The following is a 24,624-nucleotide window of genomic DNA, read 5'->3' on the forward strand; positions in this document are numbered from 1 at the left end:
TCAGAATTAATGTACACATTTCAATTTTACTTACTTAATCTATAGTTTGAAAAGTTTTTCGAGCATATAATGCCTTTTGATTAAATAAGCCCCATTCCCTCCCCTCTAATTTCTTCCATACCCACCCCTGCACCATTGTAACTCCCAGTTTCATGGGATCTGTTTTTAAACCCAGTGAGCTGAGTCCACTTAGAGTCTGTCTGTATGTGCATAGGTTACAGTCAATCTACTGGAATACTGCTGGCCTCTCAGGGATCGTGTCCCTGAAGAAAAGCCGACTGCCTTCTCTTCATCAGCCATCAGTTGCCAATAGCTTCTCAGTGAGGAGATGAAACTTACTGAGTGTCTCCCCTGCCCATTCTGAGATTTTGTCAGGCTCGATCTTGTGCAGGTCAGATGCATAAGGTTACCGACACTGTACACTCATGAGTGCAATGGTCTTATTGGGCCCAGCAAATACTGTTTTTCTTCAGACGTCCACTGCCTCTGGTTCTTACGGTCTGTCTAACCCCTCTTCTGTGATGATGCCTGAGGGTTTGGGGAAGGGTGTGACATAGCTGTCCCATTCAGACCTAACAACTCCAAGTCCTCTGGTTCTCTGCCTGGTTACTAGTTGCGGGCCTCTGTATCACACTGTACTGCAAAAAGAAGCCCCTCTGATGAGGGTTGAGAAATGCACTGGTGTGGAGACTTCATACTTGGCCATGACATCCTGGGCCCTGCTCAACTCACAGCCTCACAGTGTTTGGTGTTCTCTCTTGCTTCCTGTGTTCTAGCCACACTGTGCTTTTTCACCGCCACTGATGGATTCCTGACACCTTCTACCACACGCAGAGCAGAGCAGTCACCGTGGCAGTTCCTAGGTGGAGATGTCTGCAGGCTGAGTAGTGGCTCTGCTCCAGGAGAGGAGCTTTTCAGAGCTTAAGAGGATTGGTTTTCCACAGAGGGTGAGACACTTCTCATCCTTCCATTTCACGGAAGCATGATTGAAAGAGAGATAAATTTGTTTTTGTTATGAACCCAAGTATGAGATCAGAATGGTCTTATGAGAACAGGTGATGGTAATCCATAGAAGGAAAACCACCTTGTTTGGGAGCTTGATTGTTGCCAGTTGAAAAGACCCATGAATAGACTCTGGGAGGAGATATATAAATGAGCCCAAAACTGGAGGCGGGGCTTTTTGGAGACTTGGGATAGTTTTGGCTGTTCATCGCTCCACTTCGAGACACTCCTAGAGAGGACCACTCGGGGGAAGGCTTCAGGGCTCTGGGCTCCTGCTGAGGTTCTGGGTTCTGGTTACTCCAGGTTCCAGCAGAAGAAATCCTGTTGATTACACCAGGAGAATTGTTCCTCAGAACTGATATACTTATGGTTTTGTTATTGTATTCTTTAATCCTCTTTTCCTATTGTTTAGGATAGTCGGGTTATAAGTGACATATGGTCGGTTAATAAGTTCGTAATAAAATATATTTGTTAAGAAAAAAATAGCCTATACATTATCCTATAAACTCTTGGCCCTGAGGGCTGGGCTTTCTTCATCACCCAGGCAGCAGCATTGCTGTTCTTGCCTTTTTTTTTGCTGCAGCAATGTTTCTGTGTCTGATTCTGTCTCTGGATTCTCTCTCCATTGTCACACGCAGAGCAGGACATTGTGTTTTCAGGCCTGCATGCACACAGTGTCTTCTTTAATCCATTCTTTATTGTCACCAGACGGGCTTTGTTAGAAGAGACGGCTGCTGCTAACATATTCCTGCTTAATATTATTCTGGTCCTTTAATGAGTCTAAACTTCCTGGAGTGTTGTCAAAATTACTCACATTCAGTTTCTATGAGTACAAACTCACAATTACGCTCTATCACTTACAGGGGAGACAGGCAAAAATCTTCAACTCACCCTCAGTACCACATCCCACCATTCCAGGCTCAGATGGATTTGAGGGAAGATCTAATTTGGAACTTACTGTCCAATAAAGTGTTATGTTAACCACACGACCCTCTTCTAAACCAAAAACAATTCGTTCTTCAGTTTCTTTGCCTCCTGATCTAAATGTAGGAGGGCTGAATTCAAATCCTTTCTTTGATGATAATTCAATTGCCAGCCAGTCAATGATTACATAGTAGGTCTTCACAATTGGTATATAGAAACATACCCAACCCAAAACACAACATACATATAACAACATTTAATAGGTAAGCAGTGAATAGCAAGGTCGCATTATATCACCCGTTGTTATGCGTGTTGGTAAACTGATGGGTAGGTATTTGTGACTTGCTCATCTCAGTTGTACAACTCCAAAATTTGTGTTGTTTCATATGTGCCTAAATGGCCTGAAAAAAATAATCTTCTGCCACCACCTGTCTTCCTATTTGAAGACTCAGATATACCAGACCATCTCATTTGGTTTCTTTACATATGATTCTGCCTCCTTTTATAGTTAAAATTTCCATTAATACAGCTCCGAAGCATCTAGTTTGGTTTCAATTCAATGCAACAAATACACACTAAGAATTTCTGGTGTGTCAGATGTCATACTGAGCACTGGGCACCAGCCATAAGTAAGACGCATGCTGCATTCACCACCATAAAACTTAACTAGGGATAAAGACAACTTTTAAAGTCACATAAATAATTGAATTTTAATAGGTGCTCTGAGAAAGATTACAGAGCACTCTGAAAACATATGTTAGACCTTCCAAACCAAGACTTCTGCCAAAGTTCTTTTTACTGTTCTCAGTAGGGGGCATATCTGTTCTGTGAAAGGAGTATGGAAGTTCTCCAGTATCATAGTGTGTGTGTGTGTGTGTGTGTGTGTGTGTGTGTGTGTGTGTGTGTGTGTGTGTGTGTGTTGCAGGGGGCAGGGAGGAATCTAAAAAGTTTTCACTATCATAATAGGTAATAATTTCATTTATCCTCTTTTTCTATCCACCATCGAGATGTTTGTTACACAGAAAAATTGTGCTTTGTCTTTATGCTGGTTTTTGCTGGTAAAATGTTGTATTATAAACTTAAACTATTTACTTTTAGTGTCCTCAAGAGTAACTAGAAATTGGCTATTCAAGGTGATTGTTTTGACTGTAATCTTAAAATGAGATAATATAAGACTGTTTGGAATAGTGGTGTAAATATTATCCTATTTTATCCAAGTTTCATTCAATGTGCTTTAAATTCTTAGAAAAAATTTAAAAGTCATCTACTATGGGCCAGGCAGAGGAGTCCATAGGTGAAGCACTAGCCTTGGAAGCATGAGGACTGGAGTTAGAATCCCCCAAAGCCATGTGAATGTGGGGTAGGCATGGTGGCCACCTGTCAATACAACTCTCAGGAATCCTGAGTGGGGATCTCTGGGGCAAGATGGCCAGTGAGACTGTAGGTCCAGTGAAAGATGCTGCCTCAAAGAATAGAGTAGCGAGCGATCGAGGACAATATGTAACATTAATTCTAAGTCTTGGCATGGATACACTTTACCTCCACATCTACACATGCATGTGCACCCATGCATGTGCAAACATACAGACACATACACATGAAAAAGTCTAATATTAATAGAGTATTATGCTTTTTCAATTAATAATATCTTACTAATAGGAGGTTTAAAAAAAATCTTTTCAAACATAGAAAACCCACCATTCAAGTTCAACATGCTTTAGATGAATTTAGCTGAATTATAGAACAGAAATGGAAATACAGTAAAGTTTTCATTCAAGTTTGTCCCATCAAGAATGATTCTCTAAGAATTATACTCATTATTCAAGCCTCGGTTGTCACTGAATTCTCAAGTACTCTGTATGTCAGAATGGCTATGTACCTAGAACTTTCAGGACAAAATGCTTGCTGACTTCTCCAGCTTCGTTTGAGGAAACACAGGTATACTTTCCAGAATCCTCGGTTTCTGCCTTGATGAGCTGCAGGACCATTCCTTGAGTGCTGATGGTCAGATGGGAATCAAGCACCAGAGGCTGGCCATCCCTCAGCCAAGACACACTCGGAGTTGGGGTTCCATCTGTAAAGCACGTCATAGAGGTAGAACTGCCTTTGACAATGGTGATTTCCTCTGTTCCCATTGCATTGTCCATATTTGGTGGCACTACACAGAAAATAAATCAGGTAAAATTTATACATCTATTAAATTTGAGATGAACTTAAGTAACAGTATTTAAATAAATCTATGTTATTTTTATACTCCATAAGATGACGTGTTTTAAAATAGTGTAGAGTACACTGAAGAATTTGTTGTAAAGTTATTTATTGGCTAGGCTAATTAGCAATCTTCCACAGATTAGCAACGAAGTCTAAAACTGTTTCCCTATGGAATATAGACTCAATCTGTATTATATTTTGGTTATATTTTCAATTTGCTAGCATCGTCTTTTTAATTTGTTATAATGCTATAGTAGTTCTTATAATAATCCAATAGTATACTTCCAATGACTATATGGAGAACAGAGCAATAGAGTAAGTTTTATATACATCACAGATTGAAGTTCTTAGTTACTTTGAGTTGTTCTGAGATGTTCTTACAGATTGAGAAATGTGGACCAGCAATCCACAGTATCTCATACATGCAAATGCATCTATTAAAATTTTATATCTCAAAAAAATAAAAATTTATATTTCTAAGTGAATTGCTAATGTTATTAGAAAATATGTGTGTGTGTGTGTGTGTGTGTGTGTGTGTGTATGAAGTAAATATCTTCTTTCTGGATTGAAATACTATTTTTAAAAATTTAGTTCTGTTTGTTTAACATAGAGTGCACACAAAGCCAGGATACTAGGAAGGTGGCACAGGGGATGCCTTAAAGGAGGAAAGATAGTACAGAGGGGGAATATTGATGATGGAATTACTTGAGCAGGAAGGGAGGTAGGGACAGGGAGCTGAGAGTGACAGCTAAGATAGATTAGACAAAATGAAAAAGTTACATAAAACCCTGCTATTTTATAACACACACACACACACACACACACAGAGAGAGAGAGAGAGAGAGAGAGAGAGAGAGAGAGAGAGAGAGAGAGAGAGAGAGAGAGAGAGAGAGAGAGAGATTGAATGGAGTGGCTGTCCATGGCTAGGTTATGATGCTCCCAAACATAGAATTCCCAGTCCTGGAAGTGGGATACCACCACAGTAATTGGTCAGTGAGGCGTCAAAGGCTCCCAAACAATTAGGCTCTTGTCAGTCTTCTTGGTGACCCACAAGAACTAGAGTTATAATATGATATTGCTATGGGCAGCACACATCTCTCTTTCAAGACAGCGGAAAGGCAAGCTGTACATGAGACGGAGGTGTCCTTCTTACTGGCTAACGTTCACTGTGCTGTACAATGCAGGCTGCTGGGGAGAAAAGGCAGCAGTTGTCTTACTCAGCTGTGAATCCTCTAAACTGAGAAGACAACTTGCTGGGCAAGTTGTAGCCACTGTGCATCAGTGGCACAAATGCTATAGGGTATAGCAGCCACTCTGGTCATATTCAAGACCTGTTGCATTTGAAGGAGCTCATGCCTGTTACTGTATTCTGGGTTACAAACCACTGAGTGAGGAGATTGTAGGCTCAAACGGAGACTGTACTATGGTTATTTAATTAAATTACACCAGGCTGCTTCTAAACTCTATTGCTATGCTACAGACCAAAGTTCCTATCAGTCCAATCAGAGAAGCCTCTCCTTGCAATAGACAGTGATGGATTTAAAGCCTCATGATTGCCCAAGCAGCTGAGAGTAAGTTAGGGCTCAGCCCTGAACATGTCATTTACACAACTCCCATTAAGAGCTGGGAACACTACATGAGACGAGACCTTATTTGGGTTAGTTTTGTAGCTATAAACTTGGGAAAAGGGAACCCCAATTGAGGAATTACCTCCGTTAGGTGGGTATGTCTGCAGGACATTCCCTTGATTAACGATTGCTGTAGGAAGGTCCAGCACACTGTAGCAGTGCTATCCCCGGGCAGGTAGCCCTGGCTGATTATGAAAGCAAGCCGAGCACACTATGGGGAACAAGGCAAGAAGAAGCGTTCCTTTGTGGTTTGCTTCAGTTTCTGCCTTCATGTTGCTTCATGAAAGCAATAGAGAAACAAGCTGATGTAGGTGAGATACATGTAAGAGACAGAAGATGAGGCAAAGGCGAAGAGCTGAAAAGCCATCTTTTAGACTCAATGCAACGATTGCAGGCATGAACTCACAATGACTGCCGTTGACTACCCACACAAGACTGGCCCAGTCAACAGTCATTCTGGCCCTGCCAATAATCAGTCAAGGAATGGATAGGGGCTACCAAGGCCCTATCTGTTACCACTAGCTATTGGCTATTGAGAGATTCTAAAGAGGAGTGACAGTTATCTTCAGTTGCGAACCCACTGCTAAGCCCACAAAGTTCCAATGGATAGCTTCAAACTCATGACTGCACAGACAGCTTTGGCTGACCCAGAGGGTCACAAAACAAAACACACAGGAAGATGAGAAAGAGCTTTGGAGGAGTAAGTGGCAGACAGGTGATAGGAATGCATTAGAGGGTGGGGTATGAGAGAGGTCTGTATTCATTGGGAAAAATGCTGCCAAAATTTTAATAAAAGCCCTTACAACTGATATGATTTTGTATTAGGAGAGAAATTTGACGGATGCTGAGAACCAATAAACACAGATTCTTGTGGGACAGAAAACAGCACTCTACCCTAGTAGCAAGATATTTTCTACCAATTATTTTTGACAGAGGAAAGTTGAATTTACAAGTGTGTGAGGACATCAGTTTCTCCAGGCATGTTGCTTAGTGCTGCGGAACTTGCAGTAGGATCATTTCTGTGACATACCAAAGACTTGGAGGCTGTAGTGCTTACTATCCACACCAGCTCTGTTGGAGGCCACACAAGTATACACAGCAACATCAGACACCTGAGCTCTCACGATCCTGCAAAAGAGGGCCCCACATTTCACAATCAGTCCATTCAACATATACTAAGATGAGAATTATGGTTTATAAACAGACTACAGAATGAAATTTATATTGAAAACTCTCAGATATGAAGCTTGTTACCATCACTAAAAAAATGTAGCTACTTCCAACTGCAATTGGTTCTATAAAGGTAACTGCAGTAATGGTAAACCACTAAGAATACAACAAAATTGGTAGAGTGACCATTTTTCAAACACATTAACAGAGAAAAATGGTAGCCTGAAAATCATGAATGTTGTCAACACCCTCCTATCTTACCATATAACACCCTGCTTAAATGTAGCTCTTAGAAACATAAACTTGGTAACAACTCATCTCTCAAGACCCATTGGGCATATATTTAGTAAAACATGTGCATTTAAATAAGAATACAAAGCCATTTTTGATGTTTATTTCCTGATTTTCGCCTCTTGAAAACATCTGGATGGTGTGGCAGAATAGCAGTCGAAATTGAGGGAGAAGCACGTCTTAAATGTTGTGTAGGTGAAAAAGAGCTGTCAATCACTGTTATTGTAAGTAGTTAGGTAGTGACACATGATACAATCTAACCTGACAGCCTGCCCTGCTGACAGCAAGCGAACATGGGAGGACAGGGGCAGGGGCAGGCCATTCTTCAGCCAGTGGATCTGCGGTGGAGGTGTCCCCGTAGCTTTGCATTCAATATTTATTGACGTGTCTACCAGAGCCATCAGTTTCTCCGCCTCTTCTTTATTTGCTCTGATTTTAGGTGGAACTATGCAATGCACATAGCGAGTAAGAAAGAAGACATAGGAATTCAAATCATTTGCAGTATAATTGTTCCTGCTTCTGTTTTGTATCCCCAAAGAAAATATCATTGATATCAGATTTCAGTTAAATGCTCAAGTCACCCAAGGTCCATTAATGGATTCTTAAGGTAGCAAAGTCAAAACTCAGTGGCACTTCATATTTACCATAGACATTCAAGTTAAATATTCGGTCTTCTTCTCCAGCGGGATTAGTAGCCACACATGTATACTTCCCCGTGTCAGATGTGAGAGCTCTGTAAATGTTCAGTGTGCTTCCATTTGCAGTGACCCTGTGGGAAAAGTCAGACAGAGGCACTGTGGGGATTAAATATGGAAAACTCATTCAGTTTTATTGTACACTTAAATATATATATATATATATATATATATATATGTCTGTGTGTGTGATGTCTTCATCTTGAATAGAATGATTCAAGTCTAGTTCACAAGTACACAGAAGAATAAAGAAGTCAGAGCCACAGAAACTGATGGCCATTTCAGGAAAATAAAATTATATGGTAACTATTTTCACATCTATCATCTCCTTCCAAGAAGAAGGAAACAAAGAAAGTCAGGTCAGGAATGTGACAAGCAGAGGTGCCTTTCTCTCAGCCTTAGAATGTTGTATCTCAGTGATCGATATGAGTTCTCTAGTCAAGTGAAAAGTTGACAATTCTAATATGAACTGAGGAACATGACAAGGTGAAAAAATGAATATAAAACTAATTGTGAATACCCTAATGATACTTCAATGAAAAGGAACAAAGAAGTGCAGCTACTTAAACAGTGATGACTCTGTACATGAATAGAAATAGTCTGAAGTTTTTCAAGTGGCTAAGTGTTTCTCTTGATTTTGTAAAAATAAATGATAAATATAAAGTTAGATAACAAAATATGTCTAAGTTAAGATTATTAAACTATTCATCTTCTCCATATACCATTAACCACCAAACACAACTTCCTATGCTTTAAGGAGAAGTTTAAAATGTCATTTACAACTATTCTAAGAAGAGCTATTTCATCAGCACATCTGATAAAGGATTTGTACTGCAGTACACTATTAAATATCACATCTTGAGACTGACACTGAAAGTATATTATGGCACACGCCTTTAATCCCAGCACTCGGGAGACAGAGGCAGGCAGATGGCTGTGAGTTCGAGGCCAGCCTGGTCTACAGAGCGAGTCCAGGACAACCAAGGTGAACACAGAGAAACCCTGCATCAAAAATTAAAAAAAAAAAAAAAAAAAAAAGCAAGTATTTAGGTGTAGTTATACTTTTCTCACATGACTTTAACTATATTGCTGGCTAAATTGCAGCTTGTCACAGTCAAAGCACTAAGTTGATTTTGAAAACACGACCTTGATAAATTGATAGCTACATGAGACAGTGATGAAGTTACCAGCCAAGTGGAATAAGCAACTTTAGGAATTCAGAATTCCAACCTCCCAGGTAACAATCTAGAGCCTCAGGTTTCACCAAGTTAGAAAAATAGCCAATATTACTTAATGAAAATAACTAAACACTTGTCCATATTCATTCATGTAACAGAAATAAAATGTCCAATATCTCTGAGAATATTATCTGACAGCTTACCTAATCTCGTAAAGGAGACAAATACCTACATTTTAATACAAAACTAATAGAAAGAAATTGATCCTTATATGTATTTAAGTTCTATGTATTCAACTCACTGACTAGAAAATATATTCAAACGACTAAAATACTGGTTAAGCCTATAAAATTAATAGTACATGTATATCTATGCATATAGTTATTCTGGTATATGTGTGCAAATATGTTCATGTTGAAATATCTTTATGAGATTCTAGATTGTTCCTCTGAAGGAACTTGTTCAAGTTGTATGAAGCTTCTATTGCACTGATATTCATCTCTTTGTAGAAGGTGAAACAAGGATCAGCTGAGAGTGGCATGGGAACAAACCACTCTTAAAAATGAAGCAGACTGTGGTGCTATTATGTCTTTTCTCATAACCAGCCAATCAACTGTCCTTGCATGCAGTTTGGTAACTTTAAGATAAAAACCCCACATCTAGGAACATTGATGACCTTTTTTTGTAGGATGCTGTTGGCTAGACTTTAACAGGAAAGGATTAATTATTTTATGACATGGGCTTGTATTGGACATTCTAAAACCAGAGGAATCTTTTCAGTGACAGTTGCCTACCATTTTAATGGCTTGGCGTCTAAAGTTTTGTAATCAGAATTGGTGAATAAGAACCCTCTTGCCCCCTTTATCCCTTTACTCACCACACACACTGACACAAACGCGTATACATAGATAAACATTGGAGAGTTATCTAAAGAGAATCTCTCTCTACTCAATGCTCAAAAAGTTGTTATCTTTTCTCTTTGTAAATAAAATAATAGCTGAGACCTAATGACACAAAAGTTTTGATGGCTGGTGGTGTCAGCTTTACAAAGACCTATCCAGGAAGTGAGAGTCCTGATTAAGCAATTGCCTCCATCACACTGTCCTGTGGACACTTCTGTAGGGGCATTTTCTTGATTAGTGATTGCTGGGTGAGACCCCAGTTTACTGTTGGCTGTGCCGTCTCTGGGCAAGTGGTCTTGGGTTGGATAAGAAAGCAGGCTGAGACAGCCGGTAAGCAGCATTTCTCTATTGTCTCTGATTCAGTGCTTGGCACCAACTTCTGGCTTGACTTCCTGCCTGGACTTTATTTCACGATGGGCTATAAGGTGTAAAGTGAGATAAACTCTTCCCTCCCACAGTTACTTTGGTCATGATGTTTACCACAGCAATATAAAGCAGACTAGGACAGAAATTGCTATTATTCACATAAATCTGAAGCATGTAGAGCATTACGGAAGACTGTATGGTTTATAATGAAGTCATTCTTTTAAACACACCTGATTCTTTCTGTTTCACCATTCACGATGGGTTTTCCATCCCTAAGCCACTGGAGACGTGGGCTGGGAATGCCATCTGCACTGCAGACCAGCTCAACGTTTTCCCCAAGAAGGACACTGACTTCACTAGGAACTTCAGCACCAGCAACACTTGGAGGGACTTTAGAGAGAGAAGATTTTTTTATTAGGAAAGTATAAGGCTGTACATGCTAACGAATGGGACAAAAATAGTAGACTATACCATTTCGTTTTGGTTGTTGTGACCTTTTATTTTGTCTGTGTGTACCTGCATGCAAGTGTTCCTCTGGTGTGCTCATGCACGTAGAGAAGAGAGGACAACTTGGAGGAGCTGGGTTGCTCTTGGAGGAGCTGGGTTGCTCCGTATACCATGTGGGTCTCAGGATTGAACTGGTTATCAGGTTTGGTGGCAAGAGGCTTTACCTGCTGATCAACCTCACTGTTCAGAAAAATGTAATTTCTAATTCAGAATACTTCCTGGGTTAGGACTGGCCTATAGTTTCTAAATGTCATTACTATTAAGTGAGAAAGACAAAGGCACCAAGTTACTTCAATGTTCCTGATATTCCTGGAACTGTTTAGTCATAGGGACTGATAACTAATTGATCTTGTGGGAAACCAATGGAATCGTCCTTAGCTTAAGCTTCAGTGGATTGTATGTAATTCATGTAGTTCAGGACAATCGCCTTTCAAGACATTTTGGCATAATGGTCTCAGGAGAGCTGTATATTAATTATTTGTCTATTGTCTATTATTTATTATGAAATTTTGATAGACATACTATGCTCGAATAGTTTCTGTTCTTTTTTATCTGGTTATCTTTGGTGTATATTAAAGATACTAACACTGATCAGAAATCCAGGTTCGATTCTCAGCACACACATGGCTTTTTCCAACTACCTATAACTCCTGTGCCAGGGGATCTGATGTTTTCCTCTGGGCTCTGGGCACTAGGAATGCATGTGGTGAAGACATATACTTAGGCAAAACAACTACATATCAAAAGTATAAGAATTTAAAGTTTAGAAAGGAACACACTTAGATTCCTGTGCTATAGAATTACAGAGGCATGCTAGAAACAGCTCATATTTGCTCATAGGAGCCTATCTGGCCTGACTTCCTATGCCATGCTCACAGTCATTCATTGTGACAGTTGGAAATAGGCCACTCTGGGTGTCCACACACCAGGAAATTGGCACATCATAGCCACATATCACTATTTTTTTGGTTTCAAGAATCAGTTGTTAAATATTTACTAACACTGTATTACCTTTCTAAATGTCATTTTAGTCACCAGAGATAATTGTAACAAATTAGCTGAAGGTAGAGCACCAAAGAAATTGTCACTAGATATACTAATGAAACTTGTCCCAATTAGGGCCTATGTGTATGCATTTTTTCTAGTTTTAAGACATAATGTAAATATATTAAAATGAATTTTAGAAAAAGTTTGGTCACACCAACATACTTTATAATTTATATTATTCATTATTGGTGCATATGCATAATTAAGCATATTTTTCTTTAAGTTTAAATTACATTTTATTTATTTTGTGTATATGTTTATATGTATGCGAGTCCACATGTGCCACAGTGCACGTTTGGAAGTCAGAGGACAACTTGTAGGAGTTGGTTTCCCTTTTCCACTATGCAGCTCTCACTCCGTTCCTCAGACTTGATGGCAGATGTCTTTTCCTACTTAGCCATCCTGCCACCCCCGGTAAGATATTATAGCACTGAATAGCTGTCTGTCTCTGAAATATCAGAGCATCAGTGGTGGTTGCAAAGATCATGAACCAATTTTCTTTTCCTATAATTTCAGGGAGTTAGCTTTAACACAGCAACAGCAGATATATTATATTCAAAACCAAGGGTACACTTTATTAGAAATTCTTTAGTAACAGTAATGAAACCAGGAAGCAAGACTTCCATTCCATTTTGAGTCAAATACATCACTCAGAGGTTTGCTGAAAATCAAAAAGCAACAAGTTTTCCCTATAGTCCTCAGTACTCTGCCACAATGCAGGCACCAATGGTTAAATGTTTCCTGGGTGAATTGATGCTTCCTATTCACAGTACGAAACTGTGCAGGATTCATGATGATTTTAAGTTCTCTCATGTGAAACCATAGCACAATCTCACAAATTAAATAGTACATATCTAGAAAAATAAGAACAGGCTTATAGTCTTAGTACAAAATAAACTGTAACAAATAAAGCATTGCACATAGAAATGCTATACGTTCATTATAACAAAATTAGCAGTGATATCCTAAATTCTGTTTTTTTCCTCTCTCCATATTTATGTGCTTTTCCATGAAAGTAGACTGCACTAGTAAATGCATGACCAAGTCTATAGTCAATGGTCTCTTTCAATACAGACCATTTGTACTCTAGAAAGACTATGTCAAAAAAAGGAGGACAGGTTACAGTGTAGTTAACATACCCTGAATGGAAAGGATATAGTTTTTCTGAGCCTTTCCCTCCATATTGGATGCAACACAGGTGTAGTTTCCACTATCTGAACGCCGAGGTCGGGCAATTTGCAGTTTGGTTCCTCCAGATAAAATGTGGACTTCGAGTGGGTCAGAATTTTCTACAGGTAGAAATGAAGAGAAAAAAAAAAAGAGAAAAAAATAACATTTAAGAACATTTTCTTGACGTAAAAATTATACATTTCTAAACGGTTTTCCTTTGTATTTTTAATGAGAATTTTTCAAACATAAACAATTTAAAAAAATCTGTTTATAGTGAGGCAGTCTACAATTCCCGATAGCTGAGAGGCAGAGTGAAGGACATTGAGAGTTCAAGGCTTGTCTGGTCTATTTAATCAGATCCTGCCTCAAAACAACAACAACAACAACAACAACAACAAAAATGTGGTAGGGGCCTTGCCTTGAATGCATGAGGCCCTCTCTTCAGTGTAAAGCTGCTTAACAAAGCAAATGTTTACGCAGGAGTCTCCTCAGTAGATTTGCTTTCTTGAACCAACCACAGCCAAGAGCACAAGACTGAGAACCTGCTAACTTACAACTGGAGTGAATTAAAGGCAAAGCAAGGCAAACACAAAAAAAAAAAAATGTCCAAGCTGTTACCTATCGGCTTGTGGTTCTTTAACCATGTGATGGTGGGGGGTGGGATCCCAGTGGCATCGCATGTCAGTGTCACTGGATTGTTGATGGTCTCCACAACTACCTCTCCTTCGGGCCCTTCAATGGTGGGAGGCACTGTAAAGAGACAGAAGAAGATCTCATGCCGCCATTAAGTTAATTCAAGACATGTTCGTTCATTTGCATATCTAGGGGAAAGAGAGTTGTATTAGAGGCAAATGCTCACCATATACATTGAGGTGGAAATTTTTATCATCTCGTCCTGCTACATTTATAGCTCTACACACATACTGGCCTGTGTCAGACACCTAAAAGAAAAAGATACTATTGTACGTGCTCCATTAAGTGACAGATGACCAATCACAAGGTTCAGGAGTAGATTAAGCATCAGTCATCTTTATGCTCAACTGCCCCACTTCTAGTCGCCTTCAGAAATCCTGGTTTTTTTTTTAAATGCAAATAAGTTCAATGGCTTTGACCATGCACTTTTCCATGAACAGCACTGTTCACTGTAGTAAGGGGAGAAGGCCTCTTCCAGATATCTCTTCTACAACCCCACCATGGAGGCACAACACTCAGACAAGGACCAAAGATGCACCTCGGCTCGCTTGATGTGTAGCATTTGTCCACCAGTTAAAATCTCCACGTGGGTAGAATCCGTTATTATCCGCCCATTCTTGGACCAGGTGATGACTGGAGGAGGGACAGCATTTGACTCGCATTCCAATGATACCGAGGTCCCCTCTCTTACGTTGACTACAGAAAGAGACTCGCTGCCATGATCCTTAATGCTTGGGGGTACTGAGGCAGGAAACAAGAAGGAGAATATTCAAATTGGTTTTTTTTCCCTCGTTCAGTTGCTTAGCTAGAAAATATGAAATAAAATTATATTATGGAGAGAGAGAGTAAAAAAATGCACCATGAACAGTCAAGGAGATTTTCTTCTTGCTTTCTCCAGCTTGGTTGATGGCAATGCAGGTGTAGTCACCACCATCAGATACCTTGGCCCGAATAATCTGTAGAGTTCGACCACCTGGGGAAGATATAAGGTTGTTTTTAATTCTCTCTCTCTCTCTCTCTCTCTCTCTCTCTCTCTCTCTCTCTCTCTCTCTGTTTTTCTCTCTCTGTGTCTCTCTCTCATGTGTCTTTGTGTCTGTGTGTGCATGCATGCACCTGTCATAGTGCATGTGTTGAGGTCTGAAAAGGACAACTTGTGGGAGTTCTATCCTGCCATGTGGGTCTGGGGATTAGCTAGTCCATTCTGAGTCTAAATTCCCCATAGTACAGAGCTCATGGGTTATCCTTCGGTCTATCATCTGTCTCTCTTGGGCGAGTCTGGCTTTTTGCCTTTGCTGCCCTGTGTTGTCATCTGCACACTGTCTCGAGACAATGTGGGACATAGGCTACAGCTGGCTTCCGAATTCCATCTGTTCATCCAGCTACATATTTCTCACTGTCAATTCTCTTTTAAATGCTATTTTTCATTTACAAACTTCTTTGTGGAGGAGGCGTGCTATAGTAGCAGGCAGAAGTCTGAGGCCAGGTTGTGGGAGTACTTTTATTTTCCCACCATTTGGGTCCCAGGGATCAGATTCGGGCGGTCAGTTTTTATAGCAAGTACCCTTAGCCTCTGAGCCTTCTTGCTGGCCCGCACTCCCTATCCTATCAGCATCATCTACCTTTGTGTTTAGCTACCATGCTCCAGAAGATTGTGGCTCACTGAAAATAACCAGTAAGTTTGTACAGTGGCTATTTATCATTTGCATTAAGGAGCACCACATTTTTCTGATCCCTAATTCCATAATTAAGTACTCCATGACGGTACATTTCCACTGAAGTTGTACAAGTCTTTACTCTATGGCTATAGTTGGGTCCAGTGAACAGAGAGAGTGAGCCCCAACTTTGGCGAGAGACTAATGTGAAAGGATCTCTGTTTTGAAATGAGGGTCATGTCGTGTGTGGCCCACCTTGTGAGATGAGTAAGCTCCTTACCAGGCACAATGAGAACATTAGTGTTCGGTTTGATGGGCTCTTCATTCTTGAGCCAGCTGAGGTCAGGAGGGGGAAAACCAGACACCTCACAGGTCAAAGAGATGAAATGGTTCACCACCACAGCGAGCTGTTCATGGTTAGGACCAATGACACTTGGAGGAACTGCAAAAGTGTATATATATATATACGTTAAAACTGAACTTTGACAGTATCAGAAACATATTCTAATTTTCTGTGGTCTATACAAATAACAAGCAAAGGATTCTGTTATTAGAATTTATAGTGACACTATCAAACCTGTATTTTTCTTCATTGTAAGAGTGTCTCAAAGTTCTCAAAGTCAAAAAAATTCAGTGCAGCCCCCCAAAATGTGGTTTTTCAAATTACAAAGAAACAACATAATGTTTTTCAGTGGTTTGGATAATTTTATTTTTAAAATCATATCTTGATGTTTCTTATTATGGCAAAAATAACTTTAGAATTTCAACATATCATACAAATTATCTTTGTAATATAAATCCATGCGACGTTCAAGAGAAACAAAAATATTAAGAAATAGACAATACTACTGCTTATTGTTCAAACACAATTTAGTCATGCTTGCTTTAAAAAAATTCTTTAGCTCTACAAGGTGGTCTTTTGTTATTAGAGAGAGCATAGTAGCATGTAGACATTGTAACTCTGTGCCAAGAAGTCTGCTCGTGCATGAGCAGAAGATACACTATTGACTCTGCCTTCACATGAACATGGAATCTTTCCTGTAGGCTTTCTCGTGAGGCAGTGGTTCTCAACAATCCTAATGCTGTGACTGTTTAATACAGTTCCTCTTGTTGTGGTAACCTCAAGTATGAAACTGTAACTTTGAATGGATAGTAATGTAAATATTTGATATGCAGGCTAGCTGATATGTGACTCCAAAGAGGTTGGGGCCCATAGGTTGAGAACTTCTGTCCTGAGGGATTAAAAAAATGGGCTGTTTAGGAGATTTATATTCTGGAATCTCTGCTGAGTTCTGAAGGAGGTAAAGACGAGGTGATAGAATGGATGAGGCTTCACACACTGAACAAGTTAAAACCAGAGCATAGGCTACAAAATCTGAAGCCTGGGGTCCCTGCTTTGTCAAGCAGAGCCTACGAGATGTCCGGGGCCCTGAGCTCTTACCATGAATGTTTAGGTTGAAGTATTTTTTGGCATTCCCAGCTGTGTTCTCAGCGACACACACATACCTCCCGATATCTGTTATTTGAGCGTTTAGTATCTAAATGAAAATGGAGAAATGGCAACTGAAATAGCTAATAAAGGAACATGTAACAGTTTATCTTTTAGAACAAACAAGATGCATTCTTTCTGGCGAATGCAAGTGGCTCACCTTATGACTTCCTACTGCCTATGCCAACACAGGATGCGTTTAATCTATAAGAAGCCTTTACCACTTAGATTGTTATCATCACATACGTTTAATGGAAAGATTGCAATAATAGGGTTTTTTTTTAAATCCAAGATTATGTTGTTAAAGTTAGATGTGTGTCTATGTACAGATTTTTGGAAGAACTTACACAAAAATGTCATTGCGATCATTTCTAATTGTAGGAACAGAGTGGAGGATAATTTTTGTCTGCTTTTGATGGCTAATGGTCTAAATAGATTTGTTTACAAACTAATAGTTTTAGCAGTCTAGGAGACAATTATTACATTGTGCAAAACACTGTTTTAAAATTAGACTTTCCCTTTTACCTGAAGACTCCTGCCATCAGATAGGAACTTATGATGTTCATCTTCTAACAAGGGCTGTCCATCCTTCTGCCAGGAATTCCTGGGTGCTGGGTTACCACTTGACAGACATTCCATCCGTGCACTCTTGTTCACCAGCACGGTGACCTCTTCTGGGTGATCACTGTTTGCTCCCTTGATAAATGGCGGCACTAGGAAAAAGGTTGCAACAGAGGGATTCTGATGGTCAACAGTGGCTTTAGGAAAGCATACTACCCCACTTTGTCAGCTGGATGAGCTGGATAAATGTCAGCTTCTAGAGTGTGTTTGTGATGTTCAGAATTAGTCTTTGTAAAGGAATCATCTGAGCTATTCTAAGCACCCAGCATCAGCATTACTTGAACAGGCATCAGTATCACCCGGGACCTTGCTTAGCACTCATATTGATGAAGAAGAACCTCTCCCTCACCTCCTCCAGAGCCATCTCTGAGGAGGGGCAAGGAATGGATGGCTGAAAAAGTTCTCCAGATGTTCCTCCAGCACGTTAAATTCTGAGAAGTTCTTAAAACACCTCCCACAATCTATACTCATTTAAGTTAGGAAAAGTCACATGTTTTCTGTAGAATAGAATCTGGAAAGGTTAAATAAATTAAGAGATTGTGTTGGTAACATTTGTAAAAGCAGATATTAATTTTTTTTTGTAAGAGAGGATTATAAAGCTTGATTAATTTTGCTGCACTCTGTTAAAACACACCAGGATTTCAACAACCAGTGTACATTTAGTGTAGACTCAGCCTTATGGTATTTGATTTTCCAACAATTAAGTTGAAACTCTCAGTGCTGCAAAGTTCATGGTGGAACTTCAGTGTTATTTTACACATAATTCACACTTAAAGTTACACCATTTGACTGTCTTCTATGTTGTATCCTCAGTGCCCAGGACAGGACCTGTCACACACTGAGCAATCAACAGATATCTGCCAAATAAATACAATTTGAAATTTAATGTCTACCTCTTTTTTGGGGGGGGGGAGGCGCTTTTACAGATTGCTATTTGCATAGAAAACTCTAGCCCTTCCAGCTTGCCCCTCTACAAGCTGTCCATCAGCCTCTCTTCAGGTTAACTTTCTTCATCCCCAGCCCACACCTCACAGTGTTCACGTAAGTGATGGGCTGACACAGGGAGCTCGGTGGCCATTCCTCCTACTTTTCTTTACACCTCTGCTTCCAGGCCTCATCCAGGTGATAATGAAAGCAATGACTGAGTCAAATGGTTCCAACTATAACCGTCAGATGCCCACAGCAGCCACTGCAGACCTTTTCCTGTTTGCCACAGGCTGGCCTTTCAAGCCTGCCCTGCTCGTTTTACACTCATACGAAACAAGATTGATAAATATGCTCAATATAGGTTTTGCCATGTCCCCTTTCTTTCTCTGTCTCCCCCAATGGCTTATTGCTCTCTTAATTCCTTGCTCCATTATTTCGATATATATGCCCTTGGCCCATATAATATCAATTCTCCCACCCCTGCTTTCTACACACATTTTCGACACTTTAATGAATCTCTTTGTATTCAGTGTCTGCCCTTGGTCTATGGGGTAAGTTCAAATCTCTTAAATTTGTTCTTGCCAGCTAGCTCTGTTTTAACTCGTGTCTCTCATCTCATGTCTAATGTATGCTCAAAAATTATCTGTGTTTTGTGGCTTTGAAGTGAATCACACAACCTAAACTGTTCTGTTGATCTTCACCAACAGAGTTGAAGTTTCAAAGATAAAGGCTTTTTATTCTCTGAAACTCATTTGGACGTTCAGCACTGAAAACCAAGCAGTTGACAACTTTTTCTAATAGCCGGAATCTGGTTATAGTAATTTACTGGGTTCCCATATTCCTTGACTGTCTCCTTCTATTCTGTTTTCCTTCTCTTATCTCCAACTGTTTCCCTATGATAGTCTTTGGTCAAGAAGTATACCATTATTTCTGCTGGAAATCTTGTCTTTGAGTATCATTTGTCTGGGGTCAACTGTGGGATGCAGAGTCTGGATTTAGTTCTTTGTCCTTTTGACACTTCCTTGTTTTTAAGCGCCTAGCCAGCGTTATACATGGGCATTCTTGAATCATGTCAGATTTAGCACACCGGAAACAAAGCTGACTTCCTTCCTTTTAACCCTGCCTGTTTTCCCAGGAGCTCTACTTTTATTGACCTTATTATCATTCTCCCAATCACTTGGCATCAAAGTCCCAGTTATACGCTGAAAAGAGTGTCTGTCTAATCTCTCATACCACTTCAACATTTATTTTTTGCATTAAAAAACATTTCCTTTTTTATTGTGTGTTGGCTAGTTTTTGTCAATATGTCATAAAACTGAGGCAGAGATGGGAAGGGGAATTTTTAAATGAGGAGTTAAGACTTCACCAATTTGGAGAGTAGGCAAGTATGTGGGGACATTTTTTTAAATTAGTGATTGATGATGAAAGACTCAACTTATTGTGGGAGGTGTCACCCCTAGCCAGGCTGCCCTGGGTTGTGCAAGAAAGCAGGCTGAGCAAACCAAAGGGTACAATACAGCAAGCAGTGCTTTTACAAGGTAGGCTCCTGCTTCAGTTCCTGCCTCCAGGCTCCTACCTCATTGGACTGTGAGTTGGGATAGGTAAGATGAATGAACCCTTTCCTCCCTAGAGAGTCTTTGGTCCTGGTTTTATCACAGCAATGGAAAGCAACCCAGAACAGACTGACTGATCCCTATATACTGCCATGGCCACATCACTAGCTTAGCCTTCACCAATGCATTTACTCCTGCTTCTAATGACTCCATTCATCTTAAAGAAATAATGGTTTTTGCACTTGATGTTCATATACCAAATGGGGTTGATTCCTGTTGAACAGCAGGTATTAGAATTACATTTCATCATTAGAACTCTACAAGTCTTGATGTGTGTGGCAGACTCAAAGATTCTTGTGTGATCCACACAGGGCAGAAGAACAATCAATTCTAGGACTTCAGTTATAAATATTAGTCAGGAAATTTTTCATTCAATGTGAAACAAGGAAGAAATAAATCTAGAACTTCTAAGGTCTACCCTGCTACCCAAAAGAACCATTGTTGATAATGACAACAACAACAATAATTAATAATAATAAGTAAAGAGAAACATCTGGATAGCTTTGACCTCTTTTGAGCCATGGAAGTCAGAAGTCAGTGATTGCAAATTACTCTACTCTAGGGCTTGGCAAGTTTGCTGATCAATAATCCCTTCATCCTCCATCTCTCTCTCCCTCCATCCCTTCTTCCCTCCTTTCCTCATTCTTTCTGCTCTCCAGTTTTGTTAGTTGAGATCTTAGGAGTCCTGACTGATACATGGATGACTCTCAGTTTGCATACAAGATGATAATCCTAGGAAGAACTATCAATTTCTGTTATGTTTATAATTTCTAAAGGGCTTAGGGGACCATCTTGCAAGCAGTGGTCACTGAAAACTATTTTGGAGTGAAAAATGCTTAATCAACAAAAGAAAGCAAACTTACAGAGCACACGGACATCATACTGCAGGGAGTCTTCCCCAGCCTCATTCATAGCCACGCATGTGTACCTCCCAGCATCTTCTACTTTAGCCCGTGGAATCTGCAGCACTCGCCCTCCTGAAAATATATCGTGGTATGTCACTTCTCCAAGTATGAGGGTGAGCATGGATCATGAACAGGGCTACACCTTTCCCCACTAATGACTTATATTTATTTTTTCCAGTGTTCCCACTTCCTTTAATCATTCAGTTTAATCTTAGATAATATCCATTTTCACAGCAAATATTGCCTTGCTATAAAGTCACCCAATACTGTAATACAAGTCAGAATTTTTGAGAAATAAATAGCTGGTGTCAATTTTCCTAGAGGGTAGAAGGCTACTCAGTGGCTCCACTGTGTCCTGTGTGGAATGTTGCAGTGTGGTGATGCTTTCACTGTTTTATTTTATAAAGATATTATTTTAGTTAATTTGGGTTAACTTTGCATATATTATGCACAGCATTGACCCTAAAGTACAATGTGTGAGTTTTAACTAACCCAGATATTTGAATACTTGTGATAATTACACTGAAACCTTGAGAATATTGTTCCAAGAAGTTAAGCATCTTTTCCATTAACAAACCAGGTGATGATTAAAATACTTAAAAGTAAAAGTCCTAACTATTGCTCATGAAAATGCAACCAATGCAATCAACTAATTGAATAATAACTATTTTCAAACATACATTTGAATTTATATTAATGATGCACAGAAACCAAACTGATGAAAGACATCAATACAGAAAGAGAGGTAAGAGCAAGTCCAAAAACTTGCATGAATTGATAATGACCATGGAACAGATCTGGAAAGTGAGCTAAAAGTCTTCTACTGTCAATTCCTCAAGGTAGCTTTTTCTGTATATGGAAGCCACATCATTCAGCAACCCAAATAACTGTTGAATTACAGTGAACTGGCCTGAAAAATAAAAATTTAAACACTAGGAAGAGCTTCATGCTTTTACATGGCAGCGTTTACCTGGCAAAATCAATACTCTGTCGCTGGAGGTCAGAGGTCGGCCATCTTTGTACCATGTCAGAGTTGGGGGAGGAGCAGCGTTGGTCTCACAGTGCAGAGAAATGGGATTGTTGATGATCACATCTTTGGCTTCCCCAGTCCTGCCAGTATCCAGCATGTTTCCTATTTCCCAAAGCTTCTGAAAACTTGGTGGGACTGTAGAGGGAAGGCATGACATCTATTCACACCGTGACTGTTACAACTGGTATGTCAGACAATAATTTTGGCTATATCTTGATGAATGATATTGGGATTTTGTGTTAGTCAATGCCAAATATTTTCAAGTACTTATATGCTTTCCAACCACAGCCAGACAGAGAGTAGTCATCAGTCAGAGCTGGTTCTTGGGTAGAAGAAGATGATCTACGGTGCTCAGAGACCACATTTGTCTTAGCTGTTCCCGTAAAAAGGCTCTTCTATTGAGCAACAGTGGGGCACCCTTTCAAGGAGGAATATGATAAGAAATGTGATCGCTGTAGGAGAAGCTAATTTTGAGGCACATACGAAAAAAAATATGGGCTCATTTGATAACACTATCAATTATTTCTTCTACTAAAGAAATTACCTAAATAAACAATTGGGACTAAGCTATCAAAACTAGGACTGTCTCACCCTTCTCTGATAGCAAGCATGAGTTTTATCGAAGATTTCAAAGGGGCTTGAGGTTTGACCTGAATTTCCAAGTTTTAGACACATATGAAAAATCAAAGATGTGTGAAAATTTTGTGGACCCAGATGTTAAGTATAGTATTAGTATAAATAATGAAAACTTTAAGACAACCTGGATATTTAACTGTCGGAGTTTAGTTAAAATAATATTTGAGCATACAACTGATGAGATAAGCAAAGTTCTTAAAAGTTATGTTGGACGGTGGAGTATGGCTCAAAGGGAATGTATTTAGCATGCATAAAGTCCTAGATTCAATATCCAGCACTGGCAAAAATAATCCTGCTGGAAGGTGGTAAACACCCAGAAAAACAATACGAACAATAGCAGGTATTAGTCCTTAATCACTTTAGGAAGAGCTTAGGTGCCTTATCTCATGTATTATTCTTAGTAATTCCAAGAAGTATTAATTTTTTAAAGAAAATAATGGAAATGGAAACTATTTTTGGTTACTTTCCCAAGACACAAAGTTCATAGGTATACTTATGCCTCTCAAAGTGTGTCTAATTTGAATTCCATTATTACTGCTTTTATCGTCTTCTATGCAATAATGTTATGTAATATGTAACCTTCATAATATAGTGTTAGGTCAATGCTGGTTTAAGAGAGGTCTGTCATTGAATTTTGTAAATGAAGTCGTTCCTTAAAATGCCAGAAGGAAATGTACAAAATAAGAATGAAGGTGGTTAGAAAGATGGCACACTAGTCAAGAGTACTTGTTCTTATAAGAGATCAAGGTTTAGTGCCCAGAACCATATTGAGGCTTTCAACCCTCTGGGATTCCAGTTCTGTGGAATTCAACACCCTCTTTCATGGGCACCAGAACACAAGTGGTCTACATACATAGATACATACATGCATACATATAGACTCATATACATAAAATAAAAACATCTATAAAAGGAAATGATATTATTCTCTTCTATTTGTTGTTTAAATTTTCATAATGAACATATATTTTAGGGAAAGAAATTGATTTAAAAATAAACCAAGTCAAATCTCTTTTCCATTATATTCTGTTAATGTGGGAATTGTTCTGCAACAAGCATAGTAGTATTACCTTGGATATTCACATCAAAATCCAACTCATCTTCACCTGCAAGGTTCGATGCGACACAAGTGTATCGTCCAGTGTCGGATATTTGAGCTTCCTTTATTTGAAGAGTATGTCCATTTGCAGCGATGTTAACATGATCATCTGACTTAAGGGGCTGTGATTCAATTATAAAAATGTCAGCATTGAGTATACTAATAAAACTGAGACACCTTGAAAATGATTTGCTATTACTATTCTTTGATAAATGGAGATATGTAAGACATTTAAGATAGCAAATTGGTTTCAAAGTAATATAATTTTTTATCTCTTGAAAATTATAGCTAATATAGGTCATATCATCCAGAAAATTGCTGGAGCTATAGTTATATATTCTTTATAGCAGAAAACATGTTTGTAGCACGATGTTCACTTATCCATATAAACAAAAGTGTCTCCAGCTAATCTTATCAAGTATTTAAAAAGTGTGGCTTGTTGACAGTTTTGTAGACAGCTCTAATAAAGAAAACGTTGTTAAAAGCTGAGAACATTACCGCAATAAGACTTCATCTAAAATTATTATCATTCATTCAGAAACATCCTTACTTCATACATAAACTGTTTTAAGCGGGTGCTATATTATGACACTTTGTTGAAATGGGCATTGTAAGCCTTCATTATTTGAAAATTTTATTCCTGATTCACTGGTGTTCCTTCTAAAGATATGTCCTTCATAAATCTTAGTGATTTCAGTGTCTCCTATCAATCAAAGCTACACTCTCCCAGTATCTTGATTTCCTGTTTTACCTAGGGCAGCATCTATTTATTTCAACCTACTAGACGGTTCCAGTCCTAAGGGGATGGTTCTTGCTGCAGCCTACTGACAGATCTTCTGAGGCCGCTCAAAAATGTTTTCTACATGTA

At 39.2% G+C, this 24,624-nt stretch overlaps 1 protein-coding gene across 1 annotated transcript in view; it reads right to left on the reverse strand.

Annotated features, from left to right (window-relative positions):
* Positions 1–24,624, reverse strand: part of Hmcn1 (hemicentin 1) — a 424,838-nt gene that overhangs the window by 85,840 nt on the left and 314,374 nt on the right. Inside the window, 16 exon segments of the mRNA XM_051147547.1 lie at positions 3,806–4,084; positions 6,796–6,893; positions 7,488–7,671; positions 7,871–7,995; positions 10,598–10,757; positions 13,061–13,210; positions 13,710–13,841; positions 13,951–14,032; positions 14,323–14,525; positions 14,644–14,757; positions 15,717–15,878; positions 16,878–16,974; positions 17,451–17,638; positions 20,950–21,063; positions 21,962–22,156; positions 23,728–23,878. Coding sequence (XP_051003504.1) covers positions 3,806–4,084; positions 6,796–6,893; positions 7,488–7,671; positions 7,871–7,995; positions 10,598–10,757; positions 13,061–13,210; positions 13,710–13,841; positions 13,951–14,032; positions 14,323–14,525; positions 14,644–14,757; positions 15,717–15,878; positions 16,878–16,974; positions 17,451–17,638; positions 20,950–21,063; positions 21,962–22,156; positions 23,728–23,878 — 2,434 coding nt within the window.

The sequence above is a fragment of the Acomys russatus genome, chromosome 6 (genome assembly GCF_903995435.1).
Source record: "Acomys russatus chromosome 6, mAcoRus1.1, whole genome shotgun sequence".
Lineage (NCBI taxonomy): Eukaryota > Metazoa > Chordata > Mammalia > Rodentia > Muridae > Acomys > Acomys russatus.